Source organism: Oncorhynchus mykiss, chromosome 11 (assembly GCF_057628025.1).
Source record: "Oncorhynchus mykiss isolate SJ-2025 chromosome 11, ASM5762802v1, whole genome shotgun sequence".
In the NCBI taxonomy this organism is placed as follows: domain Eukaryota; kingdom Metazoa; phylum Chordata; class Actinopteri; order Salmoniformes; family Salmonidae; genus Oncorhynchus; species Oncorhynchus mykiss.
Genome location: NC_143032.1, coordinates 20447330 through 20469512, shown reverse-complemented (window position 1 = coordinate 20469512; position 22183 = coordinate 20447330). Strand labels below are relative to the sequence as shown.

The following is a 22183-nucleotide window of genomic DNA, read 5'->3' as shown; positions in this document are numbered from 1 at the left end:
ACTAAAGCATGCACACTAGGGATGTGCATCTTTCCCTTTCAAGACGATTCAATACGTATCTAGATACATGGGCTCCGATACCATACAGGAACGATACGTTTTAGTTGGGAATGATTTGGTGTGATTCAGTTTGATTAGTGGAACGAATTGATGCGATTTCGTTCGATGTGATATGATCCAATCTGATGTATTAACATTTCTTGCATAAACACATTCATTTTCCATTGTAAATTCAAATCTGCTGCTGATGGAGCTCATGAGCTGGGTCTCTGAACTGGATCTGTCTGAGCTGTGTGCGTGTGTGTGTGTGTGTGTGTGTGTGTGTGTGTGTGTGTGTGTGTGTGTGTGTGTGTGTGTGTGTGTGTGTGTGTGTGTGTGTGTGTGTGTGTGTGTGTGTGTGGTGTGTGTGTGCGCGCCCGTAAGTAAGTAAGTAAGTCAATTATGTATATGTCTATGGTGTATGTAAGCACCTGGGCTTAGCCATAAGGGATACTGGGCATCTACCACCCCACAATCAGAGGGGGAGCACTGTATTGGTTACTTTTTGTCCCTGCCCCCACTTTTGATCTGAAACCACCATCACCCACTAATTAACTTGTCATTTTTGCAGATTAAGTGTTTGAGATAGTAATGTATCAATATTTATCTTAAAAAATTTGCTATGACATTGCCAATAATTATGTAGCACAGTGTTTGATTACACCCCTTCTTAAAATAAATGTATTCCATTTGATAACTCATTTGATAACAATAACCTAGCAAATCACATTGGTTGTCACTCAACTAATAACGCCTAATATTGCGCCATTTTACAAGCATTTAATGCTGAAGGCGCACAGATGTGCAAGATCAGAGGCCTGCCTCTCGTTGGTCAGCGCGCGAAGCTGCGCACAGTGCACAGTTAGAAAGAATGTAATGCAAAAGAAGTTAGTGAACCGGCAGATCATTTGAATCCTACTGATGCATGATCCATTTGGATTGGTTTGGGGTCCAGCCAACTGATGCACTCCTATCTTAAACATTTATTTGAACTGATGCATGTCATTGAATCGTTACATCCCTAATGCACACAAATGTGTTTTTGTGGAAATTACTATGACTATTAATAAAGCATGCACACACATTTTTTTATGTGTTGTAGTAGTGATACACCATCATACCTGAATATTTAGCTTACTGCCTCTGTGGTAGTAGTGATACACCACCATACCTGAATATTTAGCTTACTGCCTCTGTGGTAGTAATGATACAACATCATACCTGAATATTTAGCTTACTGCCTCTGTGGTAGTAGTGATACACCACCATACCTGAATATTTAGCTTACTGCCTCTGTGGTAGTAATGATACAACATCATACCTGAATATTTAGCTTACTGCCTCTGTGGTAGTAGTGATACACCACCATACCTGAATATTTAGCTTACTGCCTCTGTGGTAGTAGTGATACACCACCATACCTGAATATTTAGCTTACTGCCTCTGTGGTAGTAGTGATACACCACCATACCTGAATATTTAGCTTACTGCCTCTGTGGTAGTAGTGATACACCACCATACCTGAATATTTAGCTTACTGCCTCTGTGGTAGTAATGATACAACATCATACCTGAATATTTAGCTTACTGCCTCTGTGGTAGTAGTGATACACCACCATACCTGAATATTTAGCTTACTGCCTCTGTGGTAGTAATGATACAACATCATACCTGAATATTTAGCTTACTGCCTCTGTGAAGATACAGTGTACAGAGACGGCAGAAGTTGAGATGGGTTAAATAGCATTCTAACTGAAATCTGGACACTCACTGTAGGCCTGCAACTCTCACATGTACACTAATATAATATTAACTACTACAGAATGAAATATTTCTTGCAGTATAATGAAACATCAAATGTTCATTTTTTTCTCTGAGGAGTAGAGAAATATAATGTATTGCTTGCATTACATGCATTCAAGACAAACTGAAATCTTATAATCCTATTTTTTCACAGATTATAATTTCCTTAAAACCGGTCAAACTGATGTCATTTGCAGATTTTACTGGTAAAATATTAAGCTGTTTTAAAGTTAGAATATTGCATTTTCTCCCCGGTCCGTACACGTTCAGAAGTAATCAATCTGGTAATCTCGAGGCTAACACATCCTCGCTCTGCAAGCAGAAATGGAACAGAAAACTTTACTGACATCAACAAGATTATTATTGATGCATTCATTCCATCGATTTATGACATTGTTCTGGTGAGCATCAAACAATATGCTCACTCTCTTCTAGGGCAACAAACAGCCTAATGAGGGTGGCAGGTATCCTAGTGGTTAGAGCTTTGGGCCAGTAACCAGAAGGTTGCTGGATCGAATCCCTGAGCTGACAAGGTAAAAATCTGTTGTCCTGCCCCTGAACAAGGCAGATAGCCCACTGTTCCCCGGTAGGCTGTCATTGTCAATAAAAATGTGTTCTTAAATGACTTGCCTAATTAATAGAAATAGAAATAATGACAGAGGAGAAGCTGCATGTATCTAATTATAGTCAAATAGACAACCAAATGTTGGAAATTATTTGCAGAAAAATATCTAACATAGGGGTGAAAGTAGCCTGAGCCGGTATGAAGTTTCCGTAAACCTACTGGTAAAACAAGTGCCTATCACAATAAAACATGGCAAGACAACTGTAGGCTATAACACCATCATTTATAATTACCGCCTGTCAGCCGCATGAGAAATTAGCGCATGGACTTGAAAACAGGTGGTATAGGCCTATGCTCCAAAATCTGGTGTGGTTCGATGTGAACACTTTATATTTGCCAAGACAGTGATGACTGGCTGGGACCGTGACATGTACGAACAGCAGTGGACATGTAAAGGACATCACACTGCTTGCTTAGTGAGTACCGCTTCTTCCTGATTCGGCTAACACTGAAGCTCAAACCCTGGATCTCTACTTTGCTGGCACACATGACCGCCCTCCCAAAGTGTCTTGCCAGCTGTGCCAAGTGAAAAACTAGCTATTCAGCCGCGCAAGTGGGGACACTTCAGGCTGAGGAGTAAGTTTCATACCCCTCTAACTTACTCAACAGCAACCCCAGCATTGAGATCTGAGTCACTACTGTAAAGAACATCACACTGCTTTCTTAGCGAGTACCACTTCCCCTTGATTCGTCTCACACTGATGCTCAAAAACAGGACATCTGCCTTGCTAGCACACGTGACCGCCCTCCCAAGGCGTCTTTCCAGACCGTGCCACGCAGGAGGCTAGCTTTTCGGCAGCTCAAATGGGGACACTACAGGCTGAGGAGTAGGTTTTCACACATCCCGTGTGCTACAGACACATCAATCAATTCAGGCAACATGTTTGCCTAATGACAATCATTGAATGTCATTACACTTTTGATGTTTAAATAGACATCTCTTTCCATTCAGCAAATGGCGGGTGCACAGTGCACTGTTTTAGATGCGCAAATTATTATAGAGTGGATTGAATATGCGCAGGTAGCCTACTTTTTGAAGTGATTTGTTTTATCAGATGAAAGCATTACGCCTGGTTGTGTTCATGCCACATTTAAAGTGAATAAATACATGTGTGTATGTGCAACTGTGCACATATAGGTGGTCCCGTACCCCCTGTCAAAAAATATTTGGCTGTCCCTGACAGTATGTTTCCTTATTAAAAATTGCTCTCTTGCCCCTCTCCCTCTCTTTTACCCAATTCTTCAGATCCGGACTTTGGAGACTTGGGAGTGCCCCAGCCTCTGCCCTGTAGGTATTCTCTCTCTCTCTCTCTCTCTCTCTCTCTCTCTCTCTCTCTCTCTCTCTCTCTCTCTCTCTCTCTCTCTCTCTCTCTCTCTCTCTCTCTCTCTCTCTCTCTCTCTCTCTCTCTCTCTCTCTCTCTCTCTCTCTCTCTCTCTCTCTCTCTCTCTCTCTCTCTCTCTCTCTCTCTCTCTCTCTCTCTCTCTGTCAATTCAATTTCATTCAAAGGGCTTTATTGGCACGGGAAACTTATATTTACATTGCCAAAGCAAGTGAACTAGATAATAAACAAACGGGAAATAAAGAATAAAAAATGAACAGTAAACATTACAGTCACAAGTTTCAAAGGAATAGACACATTTCAAATGTCATATTATGGCTATGTATAGTGTTATAAGGATGTGCAAAAAAAAATTCTCTTTCAATCTCAATTCACTTCAAAAGGCTTTATTGGCATGGGAAACGTGTTTACATATCCAAAGCAAGTGAAATAAAAGTGTCTCGCTCTCTCTCGCTCTCTCTCTCTGTCTCTCTCGCTCTTTCTCTCTGACTTTTTGTTGTTTGCTGATGTACCTTGTTACATTATGTTGTGTTATGTTGTGTTATGTTGCTTTGTGTTATGTCGCGTTGTGTTATGTTGTTGTGTTATGTTGTGTTATGTTGTTGTGTTATGTTGTTGTGTTATGTTGCGTTGTGTTATGTTGCGTTGTGTTATGTTGTGTTATGTTGTGTTATGTCGTGTTGTGTTGTGTTATGTTGTTGTGTTATGTTGTGTTATGTTGTTGTGTTATGTTGCGTTGTGTTATGTTGTGTTATGTTGTGTTATGTCGTGTTGTGTTGTGTTATGTTGTTGTGTTATGTTGTGTTATGTTGCGTTATGTTGCGTTGTGTTATGTTATGTTGCGTTGTGTTATGTTGCGTTGTGTTATGTTGCGTTATGTTGCATTGTGTTATGTTGTGTTATGTTGTGTTATGTTGTGTTGTGTTATGTTGTTGTGTTATGTTGTTGTGTTATGTTGTGTTATTTTGTGTTATGTTGTATTTTGTTGTTGTTTTGCGTTGTGTTATGTTGTGTTATGTTGTGTTGTGTTATGTTGTATTATATTGTGTTGTGTTATGTTGTGTTATGTTGTGTTATGTTGCTTTGTGTTATGTTGTGTTAAGTTGCTTTGTGTTATGTTGTGTTAAGTTGCTTTGTGTTATGTTGTGTCATGTTGCTTTGTGTTATGTTGTGTCATGTTGCTTTGTGTTATGTTGTTGTTTTGCGTTGTATTATGTTGTGTTGCGTTATGTTGTATTGCATTGCAATGTGTGTTGTTGTGTCGTGTTATGTTGTTATGTTATATTGCGTTGCGTTGTGTGGTGTATTTTGTGTCTTTGTTCCATTCCCATCCGTTGCCTCTATTCACTGGTGTGTGTGTGTGTCTCCAGTCTGTGAGTTTGACATGGGAGGACCAGAGGGGATAGTGGAGTCTCATCAGATCACCAGAGATGGAAAGGCTTTAGCTACAGAGGCTGTGGACTGCAAATGGTTCATCCGCGCTCCGCCACGCTCCAAGGTTAGTGACGCGCACACACACACACACACACACACACTAACACACATACAGACAAACTGTCAAACAGGCTGCACAGGCCTACAGTATGTACACATAACCCTACTCACTTACACGTTTTTATAAATATGTATACACACACGTCACGTCGAATCACTCTGTAATAACAATGCTGTGTGTTTCTGAATGAGTCTTGTCCTTCCTAGAGTCAGTATGTGAGAGTTATGGCTAATGTTAAGACCCGTGAGCTGTAACACTGATTCCTCTAGAGCACAGCCAGTTGTTTGTATGTGCGCGTCCATGCACCTTGTGCGTAATATGGTGCGTATTATTCCATAAAACCATAGAAAGATGGATGTGGGCACAATGCTGTTATTACAGGTGGCCGTGGGCACAAAAACAGGTGGCCGTGGGCACAATGATGTTATAACAGGTGGCCTTGGGCACAATGCTGTTATTACAGGTGGCCGTGGACACAATGATGTTATTACAGATGGCCGTGGGCACAATGCTGTTATTACAGATGGCCGTGGGCACAATGATGTTATTACAGGTGGCCGTGGGCACAATGCTGTTATTACAGATGGCTGTGGGCACAATGATGTTATTACAGGTGGCCGTGGGCACAATGCTGTTATTACAGGTGGCCGTGGGCACAATGCTGTTATTACAGATGGCTTGGGCACAATGATGTTATAACAGGTGGCCGTGGGCACAATGCTGTTATTACAGATGGCCGTGGGCACAATGATGTTATAACAGGTGGACGTTGGCACAATGCTGTTATTACAGGTGCCCGTGGGCACAATGCTGTTATTACAGATGGCCGTGGGCACAATGATGTTATAACAGGTGGACGTTGGCACAATGCTGTTATTACAGGTGCCCGTGGGCACAATGCTGTTATTACAGGTGGCCGTGGGCACAATGCTGTTATTACAGGTGGCCGTGGGCACAATGCTGTTATTACAGATGGCCGTGGGCACAATGATGTTATAACAGGTGGCCGTGGGCACAAAGCTGTTATTACAGGTAGCCCTGGGCACAATGCTGTTATTACATATGGCCGTGGGCACAATGATGTTATAACAGGTGGCCGTGGGCACAATGCTGTTATTACAGGTGGCATACAATACTTTCTGAAGTGGAGAGTATAGCTGATATAATATACTGAACAAAAATATAAACGCAACATGTAACAATTTTACTGAGTTACAGGTCATATAAGGAAATCAGTCAATAAAAATAAATGTATTAGTCCCTAATCTATGGATTTCACATGGCTAGGCAGGGGCGCAGCCATGGATGGGCCTGGGAGGGCATAGAGCCCACAAAAGGGCTTTATTATAGACAGAAATACTCCTCAGTTTCATCAGCTGTCCAGGTGGCTGGTCGGATGTGGAGGTCCTGGGCTGTCGTGTTACACTTGGTCTGCGATTGTGAGGCTGGTTGGACGTACTGATAAATTCTCTAAAACACAGTTGGAGGCTTATAGAAGAAAATTTTACATAAAATTCTCTGGCAACAGTTCTGGTGGACATCCCTGCAGTCAGCAATGCAATGGCACTTTCCCTCAAAACCGTGTTCTGTGACAAAACTGCACATTTTAGTTATTTTAGCCTTTTATTGTCCCCAGCACAAGGTGCACCTGTGTAATGCTGTTTAATCAGCTTCTTGATATGCCACACCTGTCAGGTGGATGGATTATCTTGGCAAAGGAGAAATGCCCACTAAGAGGGATGTAAACACATTTCTGCACATCATTTGAGAGAAATAAGCTTTTTTTTTGTGTATGGAACATTTCTGGGATCTTTATTTCAGCTCATGAAACATAGGATCAACACTTTACATGTTGCGTTTATATATTTGTTCAGTATAGCTAGTAGGGGATTTAAGTCAGAGTGTGTGTCTGTGTGTGTTCTGCAGCTTTGTGCAGAGTGTGCTGGCAGAGAAACAAATGCGGTCTGTAGCAAGCCCCAGGGTCAAACTACACAGCAACGCTATTTCATCAGCACTAAAGCTCTCTCCCTCTCTCCCTCCCTCTTTCCTCCCTGTCTCTCTCTATCTCGCTATCTCTCTCCTTTTTCTGCCTTCCCCTTTCTAGCCATCTCTCTCTTTCTCTTCCTCCTTCCTTCCTTCACTCTCTTCCCCCTCTCTCTCACTCTCCTGGCTACAGCTCGCTGGTTAAAAAACACTCCTGGCCCCAAATAAACCTCTCTGGTCTCCGTCTTACCTTAGGCGTACACGCACGCACACACACACACGCACTCACACATATACACACATTTCTATTATACACTCATTCAAGCAGATATATGCACATGCACATACAAACACTAACACACTCAAATCGACAGTATACTCACACTCTCCTATATGTTTCCTGTTCCAGAATGCCACTGGAGAGAGATAGACAGGGATGAATGGGTCTCTGTGGTTGGAATCATTCATTGCAGTTCCTGACTCCATTGTCTCTGTTAGAGGGAGAGATAAATCTGCTGTGATACTGGCTTAATGATGTTACAATTTATTATAGTTAATTGGCCTCTAATACTACCCACCTTTTATGCACCAGTGAGGCCACCGTACATACAGATAATCCCTCAGTTGAATTTGATGAAAGGATCATTGTTGAGCATATTGTTGAGCTCACACACGCACACACACACACACACACAATCTTTTTAGTTTTGTGTTTGTTCTCTCTGCCCCCCAGCGATGATGTCATGGCTGGCTTGATAATATTTGTGTTAAATGTGATTTATTGCCACTGCGATTGATTTGGGTGTTATCTGATAGCCTTCCAGGACTGCAAATCAAAACCATATTCCCTTGTCTACCTTCCAACGTCCTTCTGATTCAGCCATTACAAACAATTAAACCCGGCTCCCAACAATACCATAGAGCTGCCTTATTGAACTGTGGTTGAAAGGGGGAGGCCTATCTGCACTTGATGCATTAATGAAATTGTTCTTCCAGTTATTGATAAGCCTGCACCAATTAAGAAACTGAACGTTAGAACTATTAAGGCCCTGTGGATTAATGAGGAAATGAAAAACTGTACCATTGAAAGAGATGGGGCAAAAGGAGGGGCTAATAAGTCTGGCTGCACATCAGATTGGCAAACTTACTATAAATTGAGAAATGGTGTGACTAAAATGAACAAAAAGAATAAGACATTGTATTATGAAGCCAAGATAAATTACATAAAGTATGGTGGAAAAAAGCTTTGGAATAATTTAAACTAAATTATTGGCATTCAGGCTAATTCAACTCCATATTTCATTGAATCAGATGGTTCATTTATTACAAAACATTTTGATGTTACCAATTACTTTCGTTACTATTTCATTGGCAAAGTACACAAACTTAAGCATGAAATTAATTTATTAAAGTTGGTGTGGGTGAGGTGCAAAAATATTGCTGGCCATCAATAATGACAGACCACCTGATATTGACATCTGAGATGGAAAGCTACTGAGGATTGTAGCGGACTATATTGCCACTCCTATTTGTCATATCTTAAAAACGGTAAAAACGGTTGGCTGGTATGCCCTCAACTGTCTGAGTGGTAGAACCTATGGCTGCAAACTTATCAAAGTTACTAAATCATTTGTGGTTATTACCCATTATTACACAACATGTAAAAAAGAAAACTATAAACCCCCCTGCAACTTACATTTTGAAGCACGCCCAACATGCAGGTATTCTTATTTCTGTCCACAATAAAAAATTGTCCTCAGAAAATGTGCATCTTTCTTCGGACGACTATAACACTCTGACCTAAGTGGGTGGGTGCAGTGTCCAGACGCACCTTTCCAAGCTCTTTGATTGGTTGCGAATGGTAGTGCCGTGATGCGTGAGGGATATCTAAGCTAGGATGAACAACCAAATAAATGGGACTCAAGAGAAACTGAAGGGACTGTGAGGGAAAGTTGGGTAGAGAAGAGGGGAGGCCTTTTTTTTAGAGCCGCCCCAATATTTTTTATGGAAATATTCATATCCAGTAAAAGGCCTCTAACCTAAAGGGCACAGTCTCTGCAGCCAAAGGCCTTACTTGGCCACAGTCTCTAAAGAGCTAGTTCTAATCTGGCAGGGCAGGGAGTTGGATGATCCGAGCAACTGGGCGCTTGCAGGTTCTGTCATCTACACGCAACTCTGCAGTCCTGATCCTGACGTCGGGTCCAGGCATCACCTGTGAGACCTGTCCCTCAGGCTGCAGTGTTCTGGGTAACTGTGGGTTGACAATCATGACTGTAGTTCCAAGATCTGGTGTCTCTGCTTTCCACTTCTGACATCCAGACAGGTAGTGGCTGATGAAGTGCTTCCAGAACTGAATTGCTAGCAGCTGGCTGTGTCTCCATCAGTGTCAGCTGAGCAGCTCCGATTCAGGGTATACAACTTGAGGAAGTGAGGCGTCTGGTCGTCCCATCAGGAGATCATTTGGGGTTACCGGGTCTGGGTTTACAGTGTCGGAGGTGATGTAGCCTAGGGGCTTGTAGTTGAGGATCCCGTCTATCTCAATGAGGACCGTCCTCAGGACCTCTTCCAGTATTGCTTGAAGGCCTTGCTTGAGGGAGCGGATCTCTCTCTCCCAGCACTTTGTGGATTGAAAGCAAACTGGATCTGCTGGCTTGCTGGGCTTGCAGGACTGGCTGGAGCGCCGCAAATGCTTCCTTTAGCTCCCGTTCTCCCGTCCTATGAAGTTGGTGTCTTGGCCAGACAGCAATTTGAAAGGCATCCCTCGGCGGGCCACGAAGCATCTGAGTGCCATCATGAAGGAGTCTGAGTCAATACTGGAGAGAAGGTCAAGGATCACTGCCTGGGTGGTCATACACTTGAATGCGATGACCCATATTTTCTCATTGTGGGAGCCTATCTTGACCATGTAGGGGCTAAAACTGTCCACGCCAGTGGAGTAGAAGGTGGGTTTGTGTATGCGGAGCCTAGCGGGGGGAAGGTCAGAAATCTTGGGAATCTCCCTAACCACTTCCAACATTAACCCTAACCACTTCCGACCTTCCTTACACTCACACTGGTGTCGGCGGATAGCCGCTCTGCCACTGATGATCCAAGACTTCAACAAACTCGTTCAGGCCCTGGGTGGAGCAGTCTCTCGTCGAAGTCTCCGATGATCAGCTTAGTGATTGGATGTTGGTGGTTGAGCATGATGGGGTGCATGGCCTCTTGATCCAGAACTGTGCTGCAGCGGACGCGACCCCCCACTCAAATCAGCTGAGTGGTGCGATCCAGCTCCAAGGCGAGAGTGAGTAGGCGGCTACTGGTGGGCACAGGCTTGACCCCTGTTCGGTGGAGAAGCAGTCCTGCTGCACTTGACGAAGGAGGGATAGCTCTGCTTCCTTGTAATCGCTGGCTGAAGGGCTGCCACCTGCCGCCTGGTTGAGTAAGTGGGAGGTTGCCTCCAGAAGTTAACTGAAAGACTTGAACTGGTTAGCTTCTGGGAGGAAAGGGCTGGCGCTTGGCCACAGAATGCAGGCTTTCTCAACTCCTCCTCGTCCGTAGTGTCTGGAAGTGGCTTCTTCAGCCACTGGTCTGGGGTTCCTTGCAGGAATGATGGGCCTGGTTCCAGCAACTTCTGGAACCCAGTTCTGCTACGGTCGTCCCACGTGTGATGTCATCCGCTGGATTATTTGCTGACTCTGAATAGTGCCATAACTCTCGGTCAGTGAGATCCTGTATCTCCGCCACTCGGGTGCCAACGATGATCTTGAATCGTCAGGAATCCGATTGGAGCCATGTGAGGACCGTCATGGAATCCGTCCACATAATAAGTTGGCAGATAGGGTGAGTGGGGATCTTGGCCAGCTGCGCTCCAGTAAGTGCTGCACACAATTTCAGACGGGGGATCGATTGTTGCTTCTTCGGGCCATCTCGATGTTGCCGTTGGGGTGTTCTGTTCTGAGGTACAGAGCCATAGGCCTGCTCCGAGGTGTCACAGAACACATGGATGTCCCTCAGGAAAGTCGGGGGGTCTATGTCTGGGCTGGTGTATCAACTTGGCAGGGCTATCTGCTGCAGATCTGGAAGTTCTCTCTTCCACTCTTTCCATGGGAAGACTAGATTTCTGGGCAAATGGGTGTCGTCCCAGTCCTTCTTCTTGTTCAATAGACGCTAAAGCAGTATTTTGGCCCTGATGGTAAAGGGGGCAATGTACCCCAGGGGGTCGTATTGGCTAGCTAGTACCTTGTAGATGGTGTGCATTGTAAATGTTGGGCAATCTAGCCGGCAGGGCTTGAACGACAGGGTGTTGGACTGACAGTGCCAGCGTAGCCCGAGGGCTGATTCTTGAGCATCTGCTTGCCCCTGTCTAATCCAGAGTTTGGTGCTGCTCGACCTGACTTCAGAAGGGAGAAGGCTGATTACCGAAGGGACGTTGCTTGCCCGTTGTAGTGGCTAGTAGCTTCCAAAGCTTTTCCACAAGGGCCTTGGCATCTTCCAGTTGTCCCCTTAGAAGGACTTCTCTATTGACCCTCTTACGTCTTCTGCAGGCTGTCTGTGGTTCAGGATGTGTTTCTGGAGAGCGAAAGTAGCACAGTAGGGACTTGACGTGGTGGCAAAGGGGAAGACGCATCACTCGTAAATGCTGGGCGGATTTTCCCAGTTTAGGTCTCTCCAGAGTAACCTCATCAGTGGCTGGTCTTCAGGGAGTAGTCTGACTTGGTGGAACATCCCACGAATCATCTCTGAATCTGAGGAGCACTACAAGCAGGGAGGGGCCAAGCGTGGTGCCTGGGAGCAGGATCTTGTTAATGTTGTCCCCTTTGTACTGGAACAAGCAGTTGAATACCACACAATTCTTGCTGTTATGCTGTGTCATGTGGTGTGGGATGTACCAGCTCGTGGCAGTGTTCTCTTTAGGGGTTGGCACTAGATTTACTGTGTAGCTGGCTGCTCCTGCTGAATCGCTGCTTTGAATGCTGCTGCTTGCTCTGGTGCCTTTGCCAGCCTCTTCTCTGTGGCCCTGAGCAGCGGGAGCACAGCTTCCTTAGGGGCTCGCAGCTAGGGCATGCACTTTATGCGAAGGAGGAGAGTTGCGTAACATTGGACTACATCCACTTCAACTCTCATTGTTCTGGCCTCCAACAGGTCTGTTGTCTCCTGGTCTTGGTGAGTTCTGTTGCTGATCTTCTTGCTGCGCCATGGCAGTACATCCATCTGCCACAACTTCTCAACCTGACTAAACAGGTCAGCATTCGAGCACAGCATAGAGGTGACATAGCCCTGGTGCTCAGAGATGCTGTACTTCAGTCCAACCCAGGATGGTCTTGATGGCAGCTGGGCTTCCTGATGGCCCAAGCCGGACTGGTTCCACCTGCATGATCAGGTGGGCGTAGTCTGATCCAATAAGCAGAACTGTCTGGACCTTGAATATGTGCTGCAGAGGCGGTCCCTTCAGGTGGCGATACTTCTGTTGCAGGGCACAGACCGAATGGGTCTGCTTGAACAGGCCTAGCTGTTGCGAAGTGAAGGCGCCTTGGATCCAAAATGTATTGTGGGTCTGTGAGACAGGGGAGACAGTGAAGGAATGGGACGCCCAAAGGAGAACCTAAAACTCTTGTCTTACTGTTCGAAGGGTCAAGTCTTCGGGCTCACCTTCGAATCCCAGCTGCTGTGCTGTTGCATGGAGGAGGATGATACATTTTATTCATCATCCAAAATCGAGTATGTCTCCCTACTCCGGTTTCCGTGCCTCAGCAGGACCTTGCTGACTTTCAACAGTACTTTCAGACCCTCCCTGGTCTATGAACATGACCTCAATGACAGTGTTCCGCTGACAGGAGGTTGTGGATGCAGCATTAATCATAGTATTCTCAGATTTCTCTGGAACTGTAACTCTTTCGTTGACCTCGTGGAGCACCAGCAGGTGTCACTGATTGCAAGTCTTGCAGCGGAATTGGAGGTTGCACTCCGCTGAATGATGCTCTTGGCCGCAAAGCCAACACACGTTCCTCTCCTTTGATCCAGCTCGCCTGGAGGATCAAAGGAGAAATGGAGCAATTGGAAAATGTTTGAAAATTTAGCATTTGTTGAGGGAGTGACTGATGCGTTCACAGTTGGGACAATAGACTTTCTCCTTGGTGGTGGTGGCGGTGGCCTCGGACGTATTTTTGAGGGCCGTCTTCTCCATGCCAAGTAGGATGGTTGTTGTCATGCTGGAGGCCTTAGGCTCCTTATTGCGATCTCTGCTTCTAGCTAATGTCTCTATTTGTGAACTGCTGGTGAACCTGGAGTTATCCTCCTGCATTTGGACCTCATACTCCATGCAGTCTGCCAAGTCTAGCAGAGTGGGGATTTGGATCTTGCATGGATGGATGAACCTCCAGAAGCTGGATATCAGGTCATGTGGAAGTTCCCCAGCACCCTGGAGACATGGGATCCACAATCAAGCTCCACGTCTCCCTTCCTGCCCAGCTGCTCCAACATGCCAATTAAGGAACGTACTCAGAGGAGGAACAGACAGATGGCCTTGATGTTCCCACTGGCAACATTTGGGCCATCCATGAGCTTGGCAATATGCTGGAGCTAACTGATGCTGCAGTCCGAACTGCTGGTTGAGGGCATACATGGTATTTGTGAAGGGGTACCTTCGAGTTGCTATAAAAGTCAGAGATGAGCAGGACCTTTTTCAGCTTAAGGTGGTCACCAAGGATCTGGACCTTTAACCGCTCTGTGGCATCCGCTGGGAGGATGTTATCCAGGGCGATCTTCAGCTGTGAGAACTCTCTGGGGTTCGGATGAACAAAGTCCAGGATCATTGGAGTGGGCCCTCTGTAGGTCCACTCCTGACCTGGGGGATGTGGCATACTCTGTGTCCTGAGTCTAGAGGGTTGCCTATCAGCAGAGTAGTTGTGTCACCTATGGGGATAGTAGCGCTCCCTGGGCTCTGTGTGGGGACCGATGGTTCGCTGAAACGACATCTGTCTGTGGAGTTGCTCAGCTGTCTTGACAGGTAGTAGCCCTCCCGGTGGTATCGTGGAAGTGTTGTGGGCTCTGGTCGGGAGACTCTAGAGCAGCGTTCGACAGGGGAGTTGCTGCACTTACTAGAGACATAGTAGCCCTCCTGGTGCTCCATCAGGGGTGTTAAATTCTCTAAATAGGTGGCCCTGGAGTAACACTAATCAGGGGAATAGGCTGATCGGTGGAGGCATGCTCTCTAGAAACCTCCTGGGTGGTGGTACGTGGCAGGGAAGAGGGCTCATGTAGGCAATATGAAGGAACATTCTGGTTTCTCCACTCTTCGGGTGCCGCTGTGCTGTAAGGCAGAAGCTGGGATGGCCAGCTCTGGGCTGGCTGACGCTGGGCTTGCCCCTCTCTCCTTGGTCGGCAGGGTGTGGGGCTGGTGCTGGCCCAATCCTCTCCCCCCAGTCCTCATCCTCGTTCTCTTCGTCCCCACTCTCTTATTGAGCTTGTTGGAGAGAAGATGGCTTTGAGGGTGCAGGTGGCCGTTCTTGGCGTCAACTTGGATCTTGACTGGGAATGAATCTTGGTGGAATAGTACTTGTGTTAATCCGGATTAATTGTGGTTCTATAAGGCAAATCCATACACAACATAACAGTATCGATAAAGTGGCATAATTATGCAATATAAATAGGCTATATAAACATGACTGAATAAACACAACAATACACTACTATAACACAGATATAAACAGGGCTATAAAAATATCAGCATAAATATGAACCTAAACGATAAACATCTTGTCAGAGAGAGAGAAACCAATTACTGAGACTGACAAGATAAAAATGTATGCCACCCTCTCTCTCCAGCCCGGTGCGAGAATCTTCCTTGCTGATATCTAATCTGATCTGCCCCAGTGCCACAGTGTCATAAATTACTCTGCACATTCACAAGCTCCAAGAACCATCTGGGAGGGTTCGAGAAGCCCATGGCAGCGCAACAACCACTTTAACAAAGTCCACTATGGAAAACGGCATGGTAGCATGTGCACATGAAAAACTATGTTTATCAATACAACAGTGACATAATGCTAGATTCTATAAACAATACGCCAAGCAGTTTTGGCAACTCCAACATTAAAGAATAGTAATAGCTGTACAATATATACTATGGCCGCAAACTTAACATAGCTACTAAGCCATTTGTGGTTATTACACATTATTACACAACATGTAAAAAATAAAAAAAATAAACCGACCCTGCAACTTACATTTTGAAGCACGCACAACATTCAGGTGTTCTAGTTACTCTCCCCATTAAAAATAGTCCTCAGAAAAATGTGGGTCTTCTTTCTTCGGACGACTATAATACTCCGACCTGAGTGGGTGGGTGCAGTGTCCAGATGTGCCTTTCCAAGCTCTTTGATAACTCATTTAGGCAGAACAGCCAAACAAACGGGACTCAAAGGAAACTGAAGGGACTGTGAGGGAAAGTTAGATAGAGAGAAGGGGAGCAGGGCAGCCTTTTTTACACTGATGATTCAACCCTATACATGTCGGCTAGTGAACCACAGCTAGTGAAATCACTCCAACCCTAAAAAAATTGTTGCAGTCTGTTTTAGAATGGGTGGCCAGTAATAAAGTGGTCCTGAACATGTCTAAAACCAAGAGCATTGTATTTGGTACAAATCATTCCCTAAATTCTAGACCTCAGCCTAATGTAATAATTCATGCTGTGGCTGTTGAGGAGACTAAATTACTTGGTGTTACTTTAGATTGTAAACTGTTTTGGTCAAAACATAATTCATTGGTTGTAAGGTTGCCTTTTTTTATCCACCACACTCCACAAAGCAAGTCTTGCAAGCTCTAGTTTGATCTAATCTGGATTATTGTCCAGTTATATGGTCAGGTGCTGCAAAGAAGGACCTTGTTAAACTGCAGCTGGCCCAGAACAGAGTGGCAGGTTTTGCCCTTCACTGCAATCAGAGTGATAATATCAATACTATGCATGCCGTTCTCTCTTGGCTAAAAGTTGAGGATAGACTGACTGCATTGCTTCTTGTTTTTATAAGAAACATTATGTGTTGAACATTTTACATTGTTTGCATCTGTAACCAACTTCATATAGCCACCTAGAACAAGATGGCGCCGAAGAATATGGCTGACGTTTCAAATTCTCCCAACCATTTGTCATATTTTGTTAGTTTCTTTGCGTTGTTTGTAACTTATTGTGTACATAATGTTGCTGCTACTGTCTCTTATGACCAAAAATGACTTCCGGACTTCAGAACAGCGATTACTCACCATGGACTGGAAGAAACTTTTTCCTTTAAACGAGTCCGATGAGAAGGATATCCTGCTTTCACTGGAACAGGCCCAGATCCCCGCCTTTTGCATGAAGAAAAGACTCAGGAAAAGAGGCCGCAGATCGGGCAGCCGTTTGAGAATCCATAAACTAGTCTGAAAATCCATAAGCTAGTGAGTAAACTCCCACTGCCATCCGTTCTTCTTGTTAACGTGCAATCATTGGAAAATAAAATTCATGACCAACGATTAAGATTATCCTGCCAACGGGACATTAAAAACTGTAATATCTTTTGTTTCAACATGACGTGGCTGAACAACTGTCACATTCTGACCTTAGTTCCTTTGTTTTGTCTTTTGTTTTAGTATGGTCAGGTGGTGAGTTGGGTGGGTTGTTTATGTTAGTTTGTCTATGATTTTCTATTTCTGTGTTTGGCCTGGTATGGTTCTCAATCAGAGGCAGCTGTCGATCGTTGTCCCTGATTGAGAACCATATTTAGGTAGCCTGTTTTCCATTGTGTTTTGTGGGTGGTTATTTTCGGTCTTAGTGTGTCTGCTCCAGACAGAACTGTTTCCGTTGTTTCTTTGTTGTTTGTTATTCAGTGTTCAGTTTTTTCATTAAATAAGATGAAGACTTACCACGCTGAGCTTTGGTCCTCAACTTCTTCCCATGACAGCCGTTACAGAACCACCCACCAAGAAAGGACCAAGCAGCGTGGTAACAGGCAGCAGCAGTAGCGGCCAGAATCGCAGGACTCCTGGACATGGGAGGAGATTCTGGGCGACAAGGCACCATGGGCACAGGCTGGAGAATATCACCGCCCCAAGGCTGAGCTGGAGGCCGCGAAAGCTGAGAGGAGGTGGTACAAGGAGACAGCACGGCGGCGCGGTTGGAACCCCGAGAGGCAGCCCCAAATATTTCTTGGGGGGGCACACGGGGAGTGTGGCTAAGTCAGGTAGGAGACCTGAGCCAACTCCCCGTGCTAACCGGAGAGCGAGAGGGACCCGGCAGGCACCGTGTTATGCCGTGAGGCACATGTTGTCCCCGGTGCGTGTGCATAGCCCGGTGCGGTACATTGCAGAGCCTCGTATCGGCCGGGCTAGAGTGGGCATCGAGCCAGGTGCCATGAAGCCGGCTCAGCGCATCTGGTCTCCAGTGCGTCTCCTCGGGCCGGTGTACATGGCACCAGCCTTACACATGGTGTCCCCGGTTTGCCACCACAGCCCAGTGCGGGCTATTCCACCTCGCCGCACTGGCCTGGCTACGGGGAGCATTCAACCAGGTAAGGTTGGGCAGGCTCGGTGCTCAAGAGCTCCAGTGCGCTTTCACGGTCCGGTCTATCCAGTGCCACCTCCACGCACCAGCCCCCCGCACCAAGCTGTCTCTCCGTCTTCTCCCTATAGGTGCTCCCGCCTGTCCAGCGCTGCCAGAGCCTTCCTCCTGTCCAGCGCTGCCAGAGTCTCCCGTCTGTCCTGAGCTGCCAGGTCCTCCCACCTGTCCAGCGCTGCCAGAGTCTCCCGTCTGTCCTGAGCTGCCAGAGTCTCCCGTCTGTCCTCAGCTGCCAGAGTCTCCTGTCTGTCCTGAGCTGCCTGAGCCGCCAGTCTGTCCTGAGCTGCCAGAGCCGCCAGTCTGTCCTGAGCTGCCAGAGCCGTCTGTCACGCCGGAGATGCCAGAATTGCCCTTCACTCCGGAGCTCCCGGAGTCTCCCACCTGTCCGGCGCTGCCGGAATCTCCCGCCTATCCGGCGCTGCCGGAGTCTCCCGCCTGTCCGGCGCTGCCGGAGTCGTCCTTCACCTGTCCATTCGGGTCCCGTGGCTAGGGTCCCCAGTCCGAGGTCTGCGGCAAGTGTCGCACGGAGGTGGTTAAGGAGGCGGAGAAAGACTATGGTGGAGTGGGGTCCACGTCAGAGCTGCCACCGCGGACAGACACCCACCCAGACCCTCCCCTATAGGTTCAGGTTTTGCGGCCGGAGTCCGCACCTTTGGGGGGGGTACTGTCACGTTCTGACCTTAGTTCCTTTGTTTTGTCTTTTGTTTTACTATGGTCAGAGTGTGAGTTGGGTGGGTTGTCTATGTTAGTTTGTCTATGATTTTCTATTTCTGTGTTTGGCCTGGTATGGTTCTCAATCAGAGGCAGCTGTCAATCGTTGTCCCTGATTGAGAACCATATTTAGGTAGCCTGTTTTCCATTGTGTTTTGTGGGTGGCTATTTTCAGTTTTAGTGTGTCTGCACCAGACAGAACAGTTTCGGTTGTTCCTTTGTTGTTTGTTATTCAGTGTTCAGTTTTTTCATTAAATAAGATGAACACTTACCACGCTGCGCTTTGGTCCTCACCTTTTTCCCACGACAGCCGTTACAACGACGATACGGACAATATAGAGCAAGCGGGATTTTCCATGCACCGGCAGAACAGAGATGCTACCTCTGGTAAGACAAGAGGGTGTCTATGTGTCAATAACAGCTGGTGCGTGATATCTAATATTAAAGAAGTCTCGAGTTATTGTGCGCCTGAAGTATAGTTCCTTATGATAAGCTGTAGACCACACTATTTACCAAGAGAGTTTTCATCTATTTACTACCACAGAACGAAGCTGGCACTAAGACCGCTCTCAACCAACCCTATAAGGCCATAAGCAAAGAAGAAAATGCTCACCCAAAAGCGGCGCTCTTAGTGGCCGGGACTTTAATGCAGGCTAACTTAAATCAGTTTTTATCAAATTTTTACCAGCATGTCACATGTGCAACCAGAGAAAAAAAATCCTAGAACACCTTTACTCCACACACAGAAATGCATACAAAGCTCTCCCCCGCCCTCCATTTGGTAAATCTGACCATAATTATATCCTCCTCATTTCGGCTTACAAGCAAAAATGAAGGCAGGAAGTACCGGTGACTCGCTCAATACGGAGGTGGTCAGATGACGCAGATGCTACACTGCAGGACTGTTTTGCTAGCACAGACTGGAATATGTTCCAGGATTCATCCAATGGCATTGAGGAGTACACCACCTCAGTCATCGGCTTCATCAATAAGTGCATCGACGACGTCGTCCCCACAGTGACTGTACGTACATATCCCAACCAGAAACCATGGATTACAGGCAACATCCGCATCGAGCTAAAGGCTAGGCCTGCCGCTTTCAAGGAGCGAGATAGTAATCCGGACGCTCATAAGAAATCCCGCTATGCCCTCAGACAAACCATCAAACAAGCAAAGCATCAATACAGGATTAAGATTGAATCCTACTAGACCGGTTCTTACACTTGTCGGATGTGGCAGGGCTTGAAAACTATTACGGACTACAAAGGGAAACCCAGACGCGAGCTGCCCAGTGACGCGAGCCTACCAGACAAGCTAAATGCCTTTTATGCTCGCTTCGAGGCAAGCAATACTGAAGCATGCACAAGAGCACCATGCCTATGTGATAACGCGCTCGGTAGCCGATATGAACAAAACCTTTAAACAGGTCAACATTCACAAAGCCACTAGGTCAGACAGATTACCAGGACGTGTACTCAAAGCATGCGGACCAACTGTCAGGTGTCTTCACTGACATTTTCAACCTCTCCCTGACCGAGTCTGTAATACCTACATGTTTCAAGAAGACCACCATAGTCCCTGTGCCCAAGGAAGTGAAGGGTAACCTGTCTAAATTATTACTGCCCCGTGGCACTCACGTCAGTAGCCATGAAGTGCTTTGAAAGGCTGATCATGGCTCACATCAACAGCATCCTCCCAGACACCCTAGACCCATTCCAATTCACATATCGTCCCAACAGATCAACAGATGACGCAATCTCAATCGCACTCCACACTGCCCTTTCTCACCTGGAATATCCCTGGACAAAAGGAACACCTATGTGAGAATGCTGTTCAATGACTACAGCTCAGTGTTCAACACCATAGTCCCCACGAAGCTCATCACTAAGCTATGGACTCTGGGACTAAACACCTCCCTCTGCAACTGGATCCAGGACTTCCTGATGGGCCGTCCTCAGGAGGCAACAACACGTCTGCCATGCTGATCATTAACACTGGGGCCCCTCAGGGGTGTGTACTTAGACCCCTCCTGTATTCCCTGTTCACCCACGACTGTGTGGCCAAACACGACTCCAACACCATCATTAAGTTTGCTGACGACACAACAGTGGTGGTTCTGATCACAAACAACAATGAGACAGCCTATAGGGAGGAGGTCAGAGAACTGGCAGTGTGGTGCCAGGACAACAACCTATCCTTCAATGTGAGCAAGACAAAGGAGCTGATCGTGGACTACAGGAAAAGGCGGGCCGAACAGGCCCCCATTAACATCGACGGGGATGTAGTGGAGCGGGTCGAGAGTTTCAAGTTCCTTGGTGTCCACATCACCAACAAACTATCATGGTCCAAACATACCAAGACAGTCGTGAAGAGGGCACAACAAAACCTTTTCCCCCTCAGGAAAAGCATTTCACGGTAAAGTCTACACTTGTTGTATTTGGCGCATGTGACAAATAAAGTTTGATTTGATTTGAGAAGAAAGGCACATGGATACCCATACTTCAGGTTGACTTGGTTTTTATCTGCAGTAAAAGATAACAAACAGTGATGACAGGCATTGACAGGACAGTCACAGCCACACGTTCACTGCTCTCAGAATCTCTCTCAGACTCAATGCACAAAGTGATTGTATAGTATACATGCGCTGTGTTTAGAAAATAACAAAAATACAGTAAAGCATACCTGCAGTAAATTATATCAAACAGTGATGAAAGGCATTGGCTGGATGGTCACAGTCACATGTTCACTGGTTAGGCAGGACAAAATATATATTTTAGATAGGTACACTGACTTACGGTGGTAGTTAGCATGGCTAGCTAAGCTAGCAAACACTTGAATAACTTGCTGAAATAGGTTTTAAATACATTAACGACAACATAAATATGTACATAGTCACATTCGCTATTGACTTTGGGATATATGATCCACTTTTCCAAAGACACTATTATGTTAAACAGTTTTTATGTACAGAAGAAGGAGACATGAATCTGCTCTCAGAATATCTCCTTCAGACTGACGAGCAGGCAGACCAACCTTCCAAATTAAGGGAGAAGCACTCAAAACCCACTAGTTGTTCTTTCAAGTCAAATAATACAAAAATACTATGTCTGAAGACCTCTCGTATTGCCAACCTTAGTACAATGGCAGCAAATATGTTTGCTAGCCTGCTAGCCCTGGCCCGCTAGCTGTCTGAATCGCCGTGTTTCGAGCCCGCCTAGCTACTCACTAGACCCCATGGTCACTCGACTATGCATTCCTCTCCCTAATGTCAATATGCCTTGTCCATTGCTGTTGTGGTTAGTGATTATTGTCTTATTTCACTGTAGAACCTCCAGCCCTGCTCAATATGCATTAGCTAACCCGTTTGTTCCACCTCCCACACACGTGGTGACCTCACCAGGTTTAAATGTTGTCTCAAGAGACAATAACTCTCTCATCGTCACTCAATGCCTAGGTTTACCTCCACTGTATTCACATCCTACCATACCTTTGTGTGTACATTATGCCTTGAATCTATTCTTCCGCGCCAAGAAACCTGCTCCTTTTACTCTCTGTTCCAAACGTACTAGATGACCAGTTCTTATAGCCTTTAGCCGTACCCTTATCCTACTCCTCCT

General features: G+C 45.9%; 1 protein-coding gene and 1 long non-coding RNA gene across 5 annotated transcripts in view; one reads left to right on the top strand and one right to left on the bottom strand.

Annotated features, from left to right (window-relative positions):
• Positions 1–22183, bottom strand: part of LOC149979522 (uncharacterized) — a 375171-nt gene that overhangs the window by 15170 nt on the left and 337818 nt on the right. The window contains exons 2-3 of one of the 2 annotated variants that reach the window (XR_016484417.1): positions 18839–18950; positions 7669–7776 (exon numbers count right to left, since the gene is read on the bottom strand). This is a non-coding gene — a long non-coding RNA (uncharacterized LOC149979522). The remainder of the gene's footprint in view (positions 1–7668; positions 7777–18838; positions 18951–22183) is intronic. The other variant, XR_016484416.1, reaches the window with a different exon arrangement.
• neto1l (neuropilin (NRP) and tolloid (TLL)-like 1, like) overlaps positions 1–22183 on the top strand; it is a 189060-nt gene that overhangs the window by 82423 nt on the left and 84454 nt on the right. For all 3 annotated transcript variants that reach the window (XM_036935146.2, XM_036935145.2, XM_090189713.1), the window contains exons 5-6: positions 3714–3755; positions 5178–5305. In XM_036935146.2, the coding sequence (XP_036791041.2) occupies positions 3714–3755; positions 5178–5305 (170 nt within the window). The remainder of the gene's footprint in view (positions 1–3713; positions 3756–5177; positions 5306–22183) is intronic.